The 17,901-nt window shown below is 41.5% G+C and overlaps 2 protein-coding genes across 3 annotated transcripts in view; one reads left to right on the top strand and one right to left on the bottom strand.

Annotated features, from left to right (window-relative positions):
• Positions 1-17,901, bottom strand: part of LOC146989783 (saccharopine dehydrogenase-like oxidoreductase) — a 126,413-nt gene that overhangs the window by 39,722 nt on the left and 68,790 nt on the right. The gene's annotated exons all lie outside the window — the stretch shown is intronic.
• smyd3 (SET and MYND domain containing 3) overlaps positions 1-17,901 on the top strand; it is a 69,084-nt gene that overhangs the window by 3,441 nt on the left and 47,742 nt on the right. For both annotated transcript variants that reach the window (XM_085763873.1, XM_085763882.1), the window contains exons 2-5: positions 12,100-12,163; positions 12,239-12,346; positions 12,639-12,696; positions 12,962-13,122. In XM_085763873.1, the coding sequence (XP_085619999.1) occupies positions 12,100-12,163; positions 12,239-12,346; positions 12,639-12,696; positions 12,962-13,122 (391 nt within the window). The remainder of the gene's footprint in view (positions 1-12,099; positions 12,164-12,238; positions 12,347-12,638; positions 12,697-12,961; positions 13,123-17,901) is intronic.

Raw genomic sequence — 17,901 nt, forward strand, 5'->3', positions numbered from 1 at the left:
CACACTCACGCACACACAGTCTTTGAACTCCCGGCTACAAGCCTTAACATTGTAACTTGACATTTATTCAATATCTCAAAAAACATATTCACCCTCCTACATAGAAAGATGGAGTTATAACAACAGAAATCAATAATAAATTAGAGACGTTGTGCCTCCACTGAATTCCATTATTTTTTCGAAGAGCTCGGGGCAGATAGGTGTGTGTGTGTGTGTGTCTGTGTGTGTGTTGAAGAAGACCAGTAGGCCATGTTGCATGTTGTGGGGTGTAGAGTACTAGGACCATGTTTTTAAGATATTGAATAAATGTCACGGCTACATCTGCTTGGCTTGTGGCCAGTACCTGAGTGTCCCAAAGTGTGTTGCACATCGTTTATTGATTTGATATCAGTGAGAGGGACTTCAGTTGTAGTGGTGTCGCAAAAACAGTTGTATGATGTATGAATGGAGCACATACACCCAACCACCCACCCACCCACAAACACACAAACACACACACCGTCACCCACACACACAACCCAAGGCAGAGATTGGTCTCAGAGATGTGAAGTGTTTTCACTAAAACATAATCAGGCTCTCAGCATGACCGAGTGTTTGTGTGTGTGCGTGCATTTGTTTGTGTGACTGTATCTCATTGCACGAACAACAGAGAGATGTGCTTCATGTTTGAATCAATGCACATGGGTTTGTGTGTGTGTGTGTGTGTGTGTGTGTGTGTGTGTGTCTGTGTGTGTGTGCTGGAAATGAGCAGGTGGGGGCATCAAAGCTGGAGTTAATTACAGGCCTTGAAGGCTGTATGGAAGTAATGAGTGATAAACACTGAGTACATAGAGACACACACACACACACACACACACACACACACACACACACACACACACACACACACACACACACACACACACACACACACACACACACACACACACACACATTCTCTCTCACACACACACCTCAGCAGGATCCAAATTGCTGGAGGTCAACAAACCCTTGACTGCAGAGGTTCTCAGACTCACAGAGTGATAGATGATGAGAGGAGAGATAACAGGAGAAGTGAAGACAGGAAGACAGCGGAGAGTTTCTTAACATCTCAAAATGACACGCGTTCAAAGCAAATCAGCGTCTGACATGTAGCCGCAGTATATCGCTCATTAATTAAGTGGAAAACATGGTGTTGCTATCGCTGTGTTCCAACTAATCCTGCGTCCCTGAAGTGCGTTTGAAGCTAATCGCTGGTAAATTGTTTTCATTGGATGTCTCATGTCTTAGGAGCGCAGTCTGTCATATTGATATTTATTGTTATACTGCCCACCTGTCTGATGATTTTACACGTCAGCTGTGTTTTATGTTACCGTCGTAAAGTCTCCTGTGGTCACTGAGATGTCAGCTAATGAGGGTTTCCAAGAAAATACTGTATAAAGTGAGACAGAGAGTCAATGACTTCAGTGTTTGGGCAGTCATGGCTCGGCTGCAGTGTAAAAGCAGCTCCAGTGAAAAGAAAAATGTGTGTCCGATGTTGGTTGAGGGAGGATTGTATTGTAGACCTCCACCCGTTATTCTCTTAGTTCCTGCTTATTGTTTTTTGCTGTGATTGGTGAGTAGCATTACTGCAAAGCAATGACGAAAACTGTCTGAGACACAGTTTGTTTTCAAGGAGTTAACGCTGAGTCTTATGAGGAAAAGCAAAGTCCACGCATGTTTGTAAGAAACTCAGGTGATGAACTTAAAAAAACAGATTTGTGCAGAAATGTTTGAAATTAGCAGCGTGAGAGACAGTTTGTTGACATGTTTGTCTTAAAATGGTGAGAGGAAGGAGAGGAAGTACCGGAGAAGAGATGCAGAGACGATACAGAGTCTCTGTTGGACAGATAGCACACATCAAACACACACACGCTTTGATGGGGTTTCTCTCTATTTTTGACACCGCAAAGAAGAACTTTGATGTCTCTCTCTGCTGTCAGGTCGTGTGTGTGTGTGTGTGTGTGTGTGTGTGTGTGTGTGTGTCTGTGTGTGTGTGTTAGATGAGGGGGGTCCATGGCAACATTTTCTGTCAGATGAAGTCTTTATGTTTGACACCAATCTCTCACTCACTCACCGTCTCTTTGGACCACACAGAAACACACACATAGCCTACACACACGCACACAACACAAACTTTTGTCTTATTTATGATGACAAACTTTTGATTGGAGGTTGGATAAATCAGTTTCCAGGTTTTTTTTGTTATATCAAAGAATATAAACAATATTGACAGGCGGCTGAACTTAAACAAAGTAAACAAGATGACAGGAGATGAGATCATGACGCTGAATTATGAGTCATAAAAACCCAAAGTGTTTGACATTATGTAGCAAAAGGATGGAGATGCAGAATCAAATGCATGGACATATTCATCTTACACACACGCACTGTATGAATGCAGACATACAGATTCACATGCAGTTTGTTGAACCTACAGAAAGAGGGGGAGGAGGAGCAGATGAGAGGAGGGAAATATAGTTCAAAAGACAAGTCAGCACTCCTCCTTTCACTTGTTCCCTCCTCTGGATTTATCCTCCCATCTGCTGCGTTTGACATCTGTCTCCCTCCCACCTCCCCTCCCTCCCCCCATCTGCTTCTCTTCTCTCCTCATTCACCCCGTTTTTACCCCTCACTTCCACCAGCGTCTCCTCATCTCTCATCCTTCATGTACGTTTTTCGTCCCACCTCCCTTCTACCTCCTCTTCATCTCTCTCTCTCTCTCTCTGCTTCGTTCATTTTGCTTGCATCTGCTTCTTTCTTTTCATCCCCTCTGTTCTCCATCTCCCTCTAGTTTTCCCTGCCTCCTGCAGTTAAGACACTCAGGTGTTTGAAAACATTGGAAACACACACGAACACGCACACACACACACACACACACACAGCTGTATCCTTTGCAAGCCAAGTGATGAACACGCCTCCCCATGTGTGTAATACTTGGTATTCATCAGGCAAAACATCTGGGTGTATCATCTTTAACCCGTCTTGTGGGGACCACGGGTCTTTACAGAAATTGTATGTTGTTTCTCGGGAGGTTTGAGCATTTAATCTTTCGAGGGTGGTTAAACATCGTGCAGCAAAATTAATGAAAGTCAGTGTGTTTCTCCATTGAGTGCAGAAATGTGTGTGTGTGTGTTTTCCACCAGTAGAAATTTGGTTAAAATTAAAAAGACTCCCTGTAGATTCACATTATTCCACTGATCTTAGACTGTGCATCTGTTACTTGTGAATGCTAATGTCTCTCTCGAACCTCAAGGCAAAAGGCCAAACAAAAAAACCAAAGAAAACATAATTGAACTTATCTGGACAGGATTAGATTGCTGACTGATGTCTGAGATAAACCCGTCCTTTCATTGTCTTATTCAGGAGAGATTTTAAGCTGTCGCCCATGACCGATGTGGATGCGATTTTATTCCTTCAGTTTCATATTGATAAGACAGAAAATTGATGCAGATCCCCAAGTTCTTTTGAAATTCACTTGGCTTCGACTTTTTGTGGGTTCTTGTTTGCATTTCAGTCAGCACATCACAAAAGCAGCCCAGCCATGTGTCTTTTATCTCAGAAATACAGCAAAGTTCACATCCAGCCTTTCATTCTAGGACACCAAGAAAGCTATTTGTGCCATTACACAGCTCACTCAGACGATTAATTCTCTTTCTACTTGCATAATTCAGTCAAATTTTAACTCTGGTTGTTTGAAAATTAACTTTTAACTGAGATCAAACCATATCTGCTCATATTTCTCTGGGATTATTCTCTTTTACACCAGGGCCTCATATGCTTCAGAATAGCTTCTAAAGTTCTTATGATCACTTTCATAGAAGAGCCTCAATATTACAATATAATGTTAGAATGGCTGAATATGCAAATTAGACTTTAATGACTTCCTAACCCGTTCCTCTGGTTTTGCCTTTGGTGCACTTTGAAGATCAGATTTAGGCTTTTTTTTGTATCATTATGATCTTATTAGATTATTATATGAATTTAGCCTATCTAATTGAATCTATTTTATATTCTAGTTTGTCATTGAATACATGTTACTTTGCAGATTATGCTTTGAAACAAACTAAATTTATTACCAAAGATACAGCCAAACCCACACGGGAGAAACTAATGTTTTCTGGAAAGGTCTTTAAACATTACAAGACGGGTAGATGTTTCCTTAAGGCCAGTGTTTGTTGTGTGTTGTGTGTGTGTTTGTTTTTTGTGTGTGTGTGTCTGTGCACGTATGCTCATCATCATGATAATAAAACCATGATACTCATCCCATATGAGTTCCCTCAGGTGTCAATGAATCATCCTCTAAACAACCATTAACAACTCAGCAAGGGTTCTAGGATCGCTTGAGATGCAACACAGCTGGTTTCTCTCTCTCTCTCTCTCCCTCTCTCTCTCCATCTCTATCTCTCTGGCACATACACACACTAGCAGCAATATTTAACATGCCAGTCACCACTCGCACTAAACTCGTGTGTTGATGTGTTGCTGTGCTGCAGATGCCTGCGGTGTACCGAGTGGTTCTGCAGGCTGTAGTGGCGGCGTAGCGTTAATTAAACAGTAGATGGCACTAGTGTCCCTTCAGGAAGTGCTGCACATTTGTTATTTAGTGCTTGTGCTCACATTTTCTCATATTGGCTTTGAAATACAGAGCAGCCGTCCTGGTGTTGGCAAAGTTTGCTTATCCTCGGTTGTTCTGGATTTGGCTCTGCTGCATCAGGAAAAACTAATTTGTCAAACAGTTTCGAGAAGAAGCTGTTTCATGTCGTTTCCCGCTATCAGCAGAGGCTGCGGGAGACGGACACGAGGAGTGGCTCAAAGAAACCAGGTGCAGGTTTCCATACAGGCTGTGAAATATGAAGTGCAGTTGTATTTTTACTACCCAGATGTTTGAAAAACTCTTCAAAATCACCGGACTGTGGGTGTTTTCAACCACTCTGAAGGTATCGAGGACCGTGCATTCGATTTATGTTAACACTTGTCAGTAATGTACTTTACATACACACACTCGCACACCATTACCTGTCAAGTGGGAAGCAACCATGCTGCGTTGGCCACTCAGCCTAGAAATGAGAAAATTCACTCAGGCACGACCGGGCAGCCCAGAAAAGAGGACCCCACTAATTATTAACATACACAAGCACACACACACACACACACACACACACACACACACAGAACTAACTCTCATGGCTACGGTGCAGCAGCCAATACTCACGGGAAATTAATTACCATGCTACACACACACATACACCAACAGAGACATGCTGAGGTAGGCCTAATTAGGTGTCTGATAGCATGGACTTCACAAAATTGACTACAGATACACACATGCAGGAGCACATATCTATGCTCGTGCATATCAATGCAGAAGACCCCGGTCTGCAGTCACCTCTACTGTTGAGTGACAGTGTTGAGTCGTCCTTTCTCCTCTGCTCTCGGGACAGTGTTGAGTCGTCCTTTCTCCTGTGCTCTCGGGAACTTCCTCATGTCCTCTCTCCACTCATTTCTGTCACGTCTGTTTCATCCTAAAGAAAGAAAGGGGGGGAAAAAACAGATTTTCAGGAAGTGATGGTGACTGAGTGCATTTAGATGTTTTGCATTCGACTTGAAATTAGCTAATTTGCAAGTCACAAAAAACATACTCCTGTTGTTTCAAAGCAATAGGCACAATAAGCGAGCTGTTCATGTCCCCATATGAAAATGTGTAATCTGATTGTCTCAGCACTTCACTGACCTCAGCGTCCTCCTCACCACCTGATTTGTCTTTTGAGACTTGTTTGATAATTAAAGTGACACGACACATTTGGACCCAAGTGTACTGTATGAAACTGCTAACTATTTTTTTTTTTCATAAAATAAGTGATAAGTAAGATAAGTGTTGCATGCATTTTAGCAAAAATGGCCTGCAGTTAAAACAACCAGGTTTCTTTCTTTATAATGTCATTTGATGTAATAATTTTTATTGCAATTAGTGATGTTATATTATATCTAGTAAATCTCTTCTTCTTTCTCCTGTTTCGCCCCATGCCGCGGCTGCAACCAACAGTTATTCTCATTATGAATTAATGAACTATGTAGATAATTTTTGTTTTGATGTTAGAAAAAACATCTCTATTTCCCCAAATCCAAGGTTATATCTTTATGTTGGTTGTTTTGTCTGCACCAACAGCCAAAAATAGTAAGTAAAGGTGAAAAAAGTAGAAAAGTAGAATGAATGACTCGATGAAAATGTAAGTGGGGAATGGGAAGAAAAACATAATAAGAGAATATGATATCGAGAAGAAGGGGAGGGGGTTGCCAAGAAAGTGTCTGTTTTTTAATTCAGCCTTCTGCTTGTTTCTAATGAAACCATCTAATGTTATTCATGAGTTTTCCTACTGTGCCCCGCAGAGTAGACCAAGCATGGACCTGCCATCCAGAAGACTCACTTCACACAACATCTAACGCAGGCACAGAGGGATGAGAGGGGCAGGAAAAAAGACAGGGGGAAGAAAGTGGGAGCAAAGAAAGTAAAGCAGGGAGGGGAAGGGAAGGGGGAGGGAAAGAGGGATCATAACAGAAAAGAACATTGCTTAAAATGAGACAGATGTGCGTCCTAGGGGAAATTATAATCCCTGTATGAAAATGGGTAACTGTTCCGTCACACAGTAATGAGTTGAAGAGTACCAAGGACTAAGTTTATCTCTTTGCTGTCTTTTCCTGTTTATTGTTTCTCTTCTTGCTCTGTTGTTCTTGTCCACCTATATTTGGACTGAGTTAAATCAGTGTGTGGATCATACTGTGTATACTGTATATAGGCCTGCTATGTAACAACAGCGTGTAATCTTGACTTCTTGTCGGTTATTGCCTGGAGGCCAGAGCAGAGTCATCTCTGTGTGTTTGAATCATGAAATAATGTGTGTGAAATGCACAGAGAACGTGTGGGTGTTTGTTTTTTCCCCGAAACAAATGATCCCAAATGACAAACAGTCGGCAGACAGCTGAGAGAGCGCTTGGTTGAACTGTTGAACTACGGGATGATGCTATAAAAAGAAACATGCTTTGTTGTAGTTGTTGATATGGAGCTATGCTTAGATGTTTCAGATACCCTCAGAATCACATTCCCCCAACAAGCAAAATGAACGTCACATTTTCTCAGATGTTGAGGACATTTCTGTCCATTTCTGTCCCTCAGTTGTAAAACAGTTTGGTTCCTTGGCTCCACGAGGAAACGTTCACTTTTGTTCAGCCAAGATATGACTTCTTCAGTCCTGTTGAAGTACCTGGATCATGTGACTTATATAATATACACTTCTGGTGTTCGAGTGAGTATCCTGTAAATGCTGAGAGCTTACCGGCCTGGAGGCGGTCACCATAACAACAGCCGAGCTGTGGTGCAACTGTGCATTAATGAATCTTAGTGAGTGACTACATAACAGTATAGTATTGGACTGAATGTCTTCCTCACATCCTCCCTGTGTCGACCAGTCTCTTTTGAGTCACTCAGTTGTTGCATCCACATTTAATTTGAAGTCTTATTTTTGGGGCTTTTTGCCTTTAATTGACAGGATAGTTCAGAGAGACAGGAAATTGGGAGGCAGGGAGAGGGGGAATGACATGCAGCAAAGGGCCACCTGATGTGGGATTTGAACTGCAGCTGGCTGCAGCGAGGACTGTAGCCTCTGCATATGGGGCGCCCGCTCAACCCACTGAGCTACACGGCGCCCCCACATTTAATTTTTTTGATAGTAGTCATCTATTCTTATTAGTACTATCAGTAATCGCCAATTTTGGTAAATGTAATTTTACGTTGCATTTTTGTGTCTTGATGTGAAACATTTCCTTAAAAACTCTTCTGGGTGTCATCCTGATGCCTAGTACTATCAGTATGAAGTGGAACGGTCCAGTAGTAACGGATAGTTTTTTAAAAAACAATTAATCCTACTGTACATAGAGTACAGTCAAATTTAAATGTTCAAAGGGCTTTTATTCTGAAATTCCACATCAGACTGGCCTGATTTTTTCTGAGTGTCATCCTGAGGTCCAGTACTATTAGTCTGAAGTGAAATGATCGAGTAATAACGGGTAGTTTTTAAGAAACTTGAATCTTAATGTACATAGAATACAGTGAAATTTGGACATTCAAAGGGCTTTTATTCTGAAATTCTACATCAGATTGACCTGATTTTTTTTTTAATGTCATCCTGAGGTCGAGACGAGATCGAAATAAGATGATGGGTCTTTTTGGCAAAGCCAGTGAATCAGATACCAGACGAATCACTCACTTCACATCATGTCACATCGATTCAAATGTCCATGTATTTCTGAAGCTGCTGCAGCGTTGGTGCTTTCAGAGATGGCTCTCTGAACAGATCAGCTGTTGTTTCATATAGCTCATAGAAGTGAAACCATTTGGGTCAAACAGTGTTGACAATCAACAATTTCAAGTCAACAATATCTTTATTCCTCTCACGACTGACCTCTTCAGAATTAATTCATAACTTGTTTTTTGACATGCATGATGTATCTTGCTAACAGAAAAATAAAATGTGGATTTTTTTTTATTATGGAGGGAATGAATGTCATTACAAAAATCCTTACTTAGATTGAATATGATTATGACATGGCTTTAATAAGTGGTATATGTGTTTCCTGCTCGTTTTAAGCCTTGTTGTATTTCTTACGACCTCAGCAAGGAGCCTAAAGTAATGACCAGAATAATTCTATATTTTTGACTGAATGATTTTTAAATAGATTTCAAACATTTACTTTTCATGTTTCCTGATTGTGCAGACTGTGAATCTGCCTGGAATCACAATGACATAGACATGAATATACACAATAGGTCTTAAAGATGAGACTGCATCTTAAGGGGCAGCATTTCTCACAAGATGAAGCTACAAAGAACACATGTGGAGGTAGAAATGGGGGTCATGGGCAGCATCGGCTGCCCTGTTGGGGGTCATTCATGATGGATGGACTTCCCAGCAGCTGGAGCTTAAGATGTGTCCAAACTTCAGTGTCTGAATTATGTTCTCAGTGGATCTGTTGAAGCTGCACAGAACCTGACTGTGTTTAGCTCTGGCCCGGCTCTATCAGTTGTTATTGCTTTGAGTCTCATTCTGCAGGCATGTGTTTCTGAAACTGTGGGTGGCTTCCCTGTTTCTGGTCGGTCTCAACATGACAAGAATAGCTGTGTTTTCATGAACCACCATCCCAGAGTGAGACTATAAATTCACCACCAGGTTTCCAGGCTGGAAAGGTCATCGCAAATAAGACACAGTGGCATAACAGGAGGGAGGGAGGTGGGGAAAAGGAGGACGAGATGAGACCGAGGAGGAAGGAAGGAAGCTGTAAATTAAGAATCCAAGAGGGTGAAGATGAGAGTACAGAAAAGAGGAGTGTGTTTTGGAAACTTGTCCCAGCCGCTCATACAGGCCCTGAGCCAAAAACAACAGACCAGTCTAGTCACTGATAGATGATCAGAGGAAACACACTTAACTTCTGTCGCTAATGTTGACAGGCAGCAGCCCTCCGTCAGACCCACAGTGTGTATATTCATATTATACGTCTGCCTTTGCCTTCCAGGTTCTCATAACATCATCTACGGCCTACATGAGTATGACCGATCTAATCAAATGTCCCATATGCAGTACGATAACCCCCGGGCTAATGTATTTACATCTATCACAACATGTGCTCCATTACCTCATTTTCTGTGTGTGAGCTCATAATACCATCCATTGTCACATTTAATTAGCAATACTTTGTCATTTCCTCTCCATCACTTGATGAACCAAGTGACTTCTTACTGTATATGAACTCATACCTAACCAGCCTGAGGCTCCTCCGCCCGCCATGACGTCCCCATGTTTCCTGTGTGCTCTAGCGTTCGAGTGTGTCGCTCATGCTGCAGAGAAATCCTCTACACACACTCTGGTTCAATACAAGTCACTGAGCATTCTGGCTTGTCAGCTGTTGTTAGCACTCACTTGTGCATTGACGGTGAAATCAGATAGTATTCAGTCAGTCAGACTTCACTTTTCCTTTTCAGTAAATTTGCAAAAATTTCTACAAGTCTGTACTGCCGCTTTTTATGGAAGTATTGGGGCCACTCAAAAACAATGAGAGGAGGAATTTTTGTTTTCGTCATTAACTTCTAGAATGAAGTCGAAATGTTGAGAAAAAAGTTGAAATACAATGTCAAGGATAAAGTTGAAATGTTGTACTTGTGTGCACGTTTTAACCTTGATACCACAAGGTTAAAAACACTTATGATTTGAAAACACATGATATGATGTCAATTAAGTATGCAGTTGCACAACCTCAGAAACCTTCTCTTACTGTTACACTCCAAGGATGCGAGCAACTGTCAGTCGCGTTCCCCTTTAATTTGATGAACCAGAGAGGAAATTGAGAGCCTTGACACTCTTAACACTGTATTTTAGACTTTCGATGAAATTTTTTTTCCCTCCTCTCATTTGTTTTTCATTATCCAGTAGTCTAATATGTAGATTGATGAGGGGAAACTAGATTTTTTTAGACTGTGAACACTTTAAAGAATGCACTTTATGCAGAAACTTTCAAAATGACTGTTTTTTGATAAGATTAGCCTAAATCAAAGTTGTGAGACTGGGTATCTGGCAGAAGTGTTTCACTGAAGCCACAGAAATACTGCATAAAATGAGATTATAAAGCTTTCCAGACACAGACATGGTCTGTCACTGTATTGGGAAAAGAGGTGAGATTCAAGGTTATATGTAGCCTATATATAAAAAAAAGGAAACTGCTGTATGTGGAGCATCCTTGTCACTCTGGGGTCCAAAGTACAGACCATGTAATTGTACCAAGCCTGGTTGGATTTTGGCTGGGGGTCTTTGCATGTGTCATGCCTGTCCTGTTGTGAGTGACACATATTAAAGGGAGAGAAAGTATTATATTAAATGCATGTCTATATTTTAAAACTACTAAGAAGATTAAACTTGATTGCTCAGATTGAATCTTTGTCCTTTTGCAAAATTAAAAAAGTAAGGTTTGTAGATTTTGTCTTGAAGCAAGTTGACAATAACGGTTTCCTTGCTCTCATGTGCACGTTTTTATTTAAACTTAAAGACTCAAATACATTTGATTCCTTCATGCCACAGGGAACCACTGCTGTACTAGTATTATATATTGTGCAAGCACATTACCATTGTACATAATGTAAATTGTACAAACCTCAGCCCAGACACACACACACAAACTCTGGCAGAGGTGCTGTGACTCAGACTTTGTCTTGTGTGTTTGTATATGTGTGTTTTAGTGATGCACTCTCCACTGGCTGTAATTGGCTGTGTAGCAGACAGACACCGCTGCGCTCTGGCTTGTCATCAGACTGACAGGCGAACTGGAAAGGACAGCGGTGTCACTCTGAGAGACACATCAGACCTTGGAGGCAGGAAACGTACATGAACACACAAAAAACACACATTTAACACCACAAGCAGACTCACACAAACAGATGCTCGGTCAGACACCTGCGAGTGCTGTAACACAAAAGCAAGCCATGACAGAGAGTGTAGCCGGTCAATGTACTGCTCTTAGATGACGATCTAAAGGAGGATGAGTAGATGGATGAAGCCAGGTAATGGACGCGCACACTCGGCTTAATATAGCAGACAGAAGATGATAAGACAAGGCTGTTGATGGAAAAAGGTCAGGACAATGACAGGAGCATAAAAGACGGTTGAGTGGACATATGGGTGTTATGTAGAGGCTTAGCCATGACCGACAGTTTTGTATGCAGCTGAGCAGTTTCTATTCAAACACTCATATGTTGCAAGAGTAATGAAAGTCTGACATCTGTGATTTTTTTTTTTTAGAAATCCCAAGTTGTGGCTCTGTTCCTGCTCACTGAGTCAGTCACTTTGTCTAGAAAGCTTAAATATTTTTCTACCTCTGGCGTCGAGAGCTTCTTGATAACAGTGAATCAGCCTCTGAATGATTTTGTTTTCTTTAACGCTGGCGTACTGGATTTGTTGAAGTTCAGTTGACAGTCTGTGCAGAATGATAAATCTCTCTCCCTCTCTCTCCCTCTTGTCCCTCTCTCTTTCTTTTGTCTAGACATGAGACCCTGTTGAGGTGTTCCCAGTGTAAGACGGCTCGCTACTGCAATGCCACTTGCCAGGTATTGTGTGTGTTTCTGTGTGTGTGTGTGTATGTTTATGTGTTTCAGTTTGTTAAAATAACGCCTCTCTTGCAGAAACAAGCCTGGTCCGGCCATAAGAGAGAGTGTAAATGTCTACGGAGCCTGCTACCCAGAGTTCCCACTGATTCGGTCCGTCTGGCTGCGAGACTCATCTTTGCCTTGGTTTGTTTCTGGACTTTCTCACAGTTCAACACATTGTTGCTAGCTACTGTTATTTATTTGGCGGGTCGGGTGGGTTTGGGGGTCGGAGGGGGGTTATTGTGTTGTTATGAAACCCTCTTGAAAGGTGATTTCCTTAGGGCCCGACGAGTTCATTCCACTTCATCAAACAGCTGCAGTCTGCTGCTTCGAGGAGGGAAACACATGATGTGTAACAAGCAGAAACATTATTCTACAGTATTATACTATGATAACAAGTTAATGCTCCCCCCTCCTCTCTTTATCTCCCCTCTAGTTAAGTCCATCTAAGGGCAGGAGTGAAGAACTATACACTCTGGGGGAGCATGAATCACGTAAGTCATGTGTGAGTCTATGTCTGTGTGCCCAAAGGTTGTGTATGAATCTAATGCCAGTGCAATATAAAACGTGGCCATCATATTTCTGCTGTCAGACTTCAGAGTATTTCTGTGTCTGTCAGTTTCAAAGCGGAAGATAAAGTTTGTTTGTTCTAAATCTCTCTCTACACATTTCCTGAAGCTCACAGAGAAAACACAGCCTTTTTTTTCTTATTTTAAATTCATGTCTTTCATTTCTTTCTTTTTTTTCCCCCCCACACAGACTTGAATTCGATGTCTGAGCAGAAGAAACAAGGTCTGTCTCAGCTGGCTTCCATGTTAGAGCTCTACTTAGATCCAGAAATACCTGAACTGGCACAGGCACAGGAAATGACATCGGCACTGCCACCCTCCTGCCAAGACCCTCTCAGCCTTATTGCAAAGGTGAGTAAATGCATGGACACGCAGTATAAATTGACCCATAACCACCGTGGCACACTCATGCACACACACACACATGCACAAGGAGCCACTGCACTGCACAACTTCCCCCGGGTGTGTTTGGATGGACCCCAACATGTATGTATAAGATTTTGTGAACATCTGTGATTAGATCCCTGTGTGTGTGCGTATTCCCAGAACAACCTCGGGTCTTACTCTTAAAACACACCAGATGCCTTCACTAGAATACAAACCACAAATTGTTATGTGCAAGGACGTGTTTGGATTCCACGCTGTGATCTGATGCCTGACTCCTCTTTGAGACTTCGTGGCTCCAAGGTGTTTAAATTTCAACAAGTGTGTGTGTTGTGTTTATGTGTTGTGTTTGTCCCATCACAATGATTGTATATGTGTGAACATAAACTGAATGCTTGTGTTAAAACAAAGGTGAACATTGCAAATGAGACATAATCACCCATAAGCTCCATGGTGGGACTGATCTGTACTCAGAGCAATAAACCATCTACTTATTGCATCTATTTTTCAATATCCAAAAACCTTATGATGTGTTTTCACTCCCACTAATGATGATTGTCAGCTGGTCAGTCCAGGCTAAGATATCTCAACTATATCTCAACTCTTTGAACTGACATTCATGCCTTTTTACTACACTCTGATTAATGATCAGACATCTGCAAAAACAGTGGTTTATTAATGAATCCACATCATTTTAATTAACTTCACTGTAATGCTGCTTACAGATAACACAAACCTGCGTCACATGATTCGGTTTACAATGAGCACTGCAGCCTCACAGAGCTGTTGTTATGGCTGCCGAGTCAGCATTGTTGTTTCAAACTAAGACACACGTTACTGTGTGTGAATTTGTTTTTTTGTATGTTTTTACATGGTAAGAATTGTGTTGGTGGAGTGGGGAAGTAAGAGAGACACAATGTTTAATGTTAGATGAGATATGGGTGTGTTTGTGTGTGTGTACATGTGAATTCATGGGACTGGATTTGAAGCTGGGAAAACTGGAAAACTGCTGATTAAATGCGGTTCAAGATCCCGTTGGGAATTTCGCTCCAGTTTGAGAGAGATGAAGAGCCAACAACGTTGAGTGGATTAAAGAGAAGAAGAAAGGGACGGAGATTGTGTGAAACAAAACGAGAGGGGAACGGAGGGAGGAGGCAGGGAGAGGAGCACAGGAAGTCACACAGGGAGGGAGAGATTAAAGGAGAACAGGAAATGTACTGTGTATTACAGTTACTTTGTCAGTTAACATAAATTGTCACAGGGTGATATGTTTCAAAAAACAAGAGCCAAGGGCGTGAGATTCGAATCACGTAGATAGTGTAACAGACTCTCAGCCGTTTTGCCTGGTTCTCAGCTTTTCAGCCTCCTACAGGGACACACACATGGATTAACATGGACACCGCCGAGCCTCGTGTACACACTCTGATGATATATTACTTGGAAATTAGCGGGCCCTTGTGTACTTGCAGATGTGCAAAGTGTAACATCAGACTTAGCCTCTTATATGACCTCATAATGATGTCGCTAGTTCACATAAACTGACCTCCCGTGTGGGAGAAAAAGAGGAGGCTTTGAAATTTTACTGCATATTCACATTTGCTTGTATACAGACAATGCCATTTGAAACATGTTTGTTTTTCAACCACGATAACAAAAACAATTGAATAGGTACAAGAACAAGTATGTGTACCTAATTCCCCTACAATCATGTTACACGCAACCAGCCTAACCTTCACCACCCTCACACAGCCAGGGCAGAGATAGACATAGACACAGACACAGACAAAACCCAGAATTAAGCACAACAACAACAAAAATACAGGGAACTCCAACGTGTGTGTTTTGTGAAAATTTGCCCATATTCTGAGATATTCTGTTGATTGCCAATAGGGGGCACTGTTAATGCATGAACAGCATGTTGTACTGGTCAAGTGAAGAAGTGGAGAAGTCCTTCATTTCACTTTCTTTCCGTCTTCATCCTCCCGGCTGTCTTCTATCAGTTTCTCTTATTGTTATTATTGTTTCTCTCATCTTCTTTAAGTATCATGATGACTCTTCTGATTCTTGTTCTCCACACATGCTGCCCTTTCTCTTCTCTTCCCCCTCTCGTTCTCCTCCTCCTTCTCTCTCTCTCCTTAATGGCTTAAGTACATAACAAATGAGGAGTTTATTATTGTGTACTGGGAATGTTCACTGTGCTTTACAAAATGGGTCATTAGTGTGTGTATGTTTGTGTATGTTTGTGTCTGTGTGTGTATGTGTTTTGGGGCTGTAGTCTTTTTTACAGTGGGGGAGTGTTGTGTGCTATAAAACCATTCTTTATGTTAATAGCTACTCTGTCCACAACACTAGCACTGTTAAACAAACACATGCATGCACACTGCAGGCACACACAATCAAGTAATGCCACAGCATCATTACTGCTCTTAATATAACCAAGGAAGCAACGAGGGAGGGAATTTATATGTTTGTGTGTGTGTCTGCAGCACTGTGCAGTGATGCAGATAGACTGCCGTGGGATGTGAGTGTGTGTGTGTTTGGACCAGGTTCTGCACTGTTGCGTGTTGCTCCGGTCTACAGAAGGGTATAGTGTGTGTGTGTGTGTGTGTGTGTGTGTTTTGGTCAGACTGCAGTGCTGCAATAAGCAATGACAGATGAGATCTGGCCACAACACATTTTATTGCTTCCCTCAAGCAACTTCCACTCTCTGGAGTAAGCCTCTGTGTGTGTGTGTGTTTAAGCTATAACATTCACATACAATTACGTATTTGTACATTTTTGTGCACAAACAATATGTGTATTCCTACATCATACCATGTGCAGTTCTGGATCCTTCCCAACACTGTGTCTTTGTATTTGTCTGTGTGAGTCTACGATACTCGTGAGGTCCAGAAACCTGGGTGGAAGTCCCCATGAATGTAGGAAGACAAGGATGTGTGTGTGTGTTTGCTTCACATTGTGTCTTGCATGTTCATGTGTGGACTCTCTGTTATGCTGCATCAGCCCTTGCTGGCTTGAAACCCATTTTTCACACACACACACACACACACACACACACACACACACACACACACCCCTCACATGGCCAACATGCTGCTGCCCCATAAAACACACACACACACACTAACACACCTCACTGTCTGCTCTAAACCTGCTCCGTGCTTCAGCCTCATTCATTTTCTCTCTGCTGCCTGACTATCATTTCTCTACTTGACTGACTTTTTCCTCTTCTCAGTGGATCTCAGATCAACTCTCTTTAACTGCCTCTTTTGTTATGCGCATTATCCTGTCTCTAGCTTTTGAAAGGCACTGGCTCACTTTTAGGAGTTGTAGGACTAATAGGAGCTATAGGACTAACACCACAGAAAATCATCAGCTTACAAACCTTAAAATACAGTGTGGACTTGTACTTAAATATATATATATAATTGGATAAAAATCCATACTCAACTGTTTTTGCATACACCTTTTGGTGAGCAAACTTGGTGCACAGAATTAAACTGGTGGTCTACTCCATCATGTGACATGATAATTATAAATAGATATGTAGTAACTGCATATGAAAATCACCATCAAGCATTTATTGAAAGTAATTAAGTACATGTACTCAAATAGGCTGCTGTACTTGAGAACAATCAAAGGGAAGTCCAGTTTCCTCCGCTTCAACACTTAAAGACAATCTTGAGGTTTTTCCATTTGATGGTACTTTATTCCACTCTCTTACATTTAGGAGGAAAATACTTCATTCAGCTTCATTACCTTTATGTGACAGCTCCTCCTCCACCTCCAGTAGCTACAACCTTAAATGGAGCGTGTTTATATAGAGCTTTTCTAGTCTTAATGACCTCTCAAAGCACCTTACACCCATTCACAACCATTGAAACAACGCTTTATCCTACCATTCACATACATTCACACTCTACTAATACATGAGTGGAGGGGACATTTTTTGAGTTAAGTGTGTTGCCAAGGACATTTCCACATGTGGAGTGGAGGAGCCAGGGATCAAACCACTGACCACTGTGGACAACCCACGCTACCTCATGAGCCACAACCTTAACAACATACCGTGATAAAGAAGTAAAAACCAGCTGTATTTTAGTACTTACTCCTTGATTTTTTATCTCCAATTACATATGTACCTACTTTTTTCATGCAGGACTCTTACTCAATTTATCATTCATTATTATATTACGAATTGATATGTTTACATTTCCTTACTGTGTTTGGATTAGTAGAGGATCCAAATGTTTCCTCCACCACGAGAATCAAAATGCTGAAAAGCTCAGCAGCACGCCTCATCTGCTACACGCCCAATCAGATGTTCATTGTGAGTTTCCAGTCTGTTCACTGAGACTTGTGTACAATGCTTTCAGATAGAGTCTGTGATAAATACTTCATTCAGTGCAGGAGAAAAAATACAATCTGTGACTTAAGACATTAGACAAGATTGTGATGGTGTTATCTCAGAGGACATGCAGTGTTTCTCCAAAGTTGTCCTGTATGAAAGTTTATTAGTGGAAGCTTTTGGAAACCGTAAGTACTGTGAATTATTGAAGCCTTCTCATGTGATTGATATGACAGATTGAATGAAAAGCGTTTGTAGTTGTGAGGCTTTTCTGTTGGAAAAGCAGAAGGCAGGAGGGAAGAGGAGGGTGAAGAAAAGAGGAGAAATACACTAGATGATGGACTGCAGAGGGAGGGAGTCTTAAGCAGGATGAAATAAGGTAAAATCACAGAGGCAGT

The sequence above is a fragment of the Trachurus japonicus genome, chromosome 3, assembly GCF_045865225.1.
Source record: "Trachurus japonicus isolate A0001 chromosome 3, Traja_1.0".
NCBI classification, from domain to species: domain Eukaryota; kingdom Metazoa; phylum Chordata; class Actinopteri; order Carangiformes; family Carangidae; genus Trachurus; species Trachurus japonicus.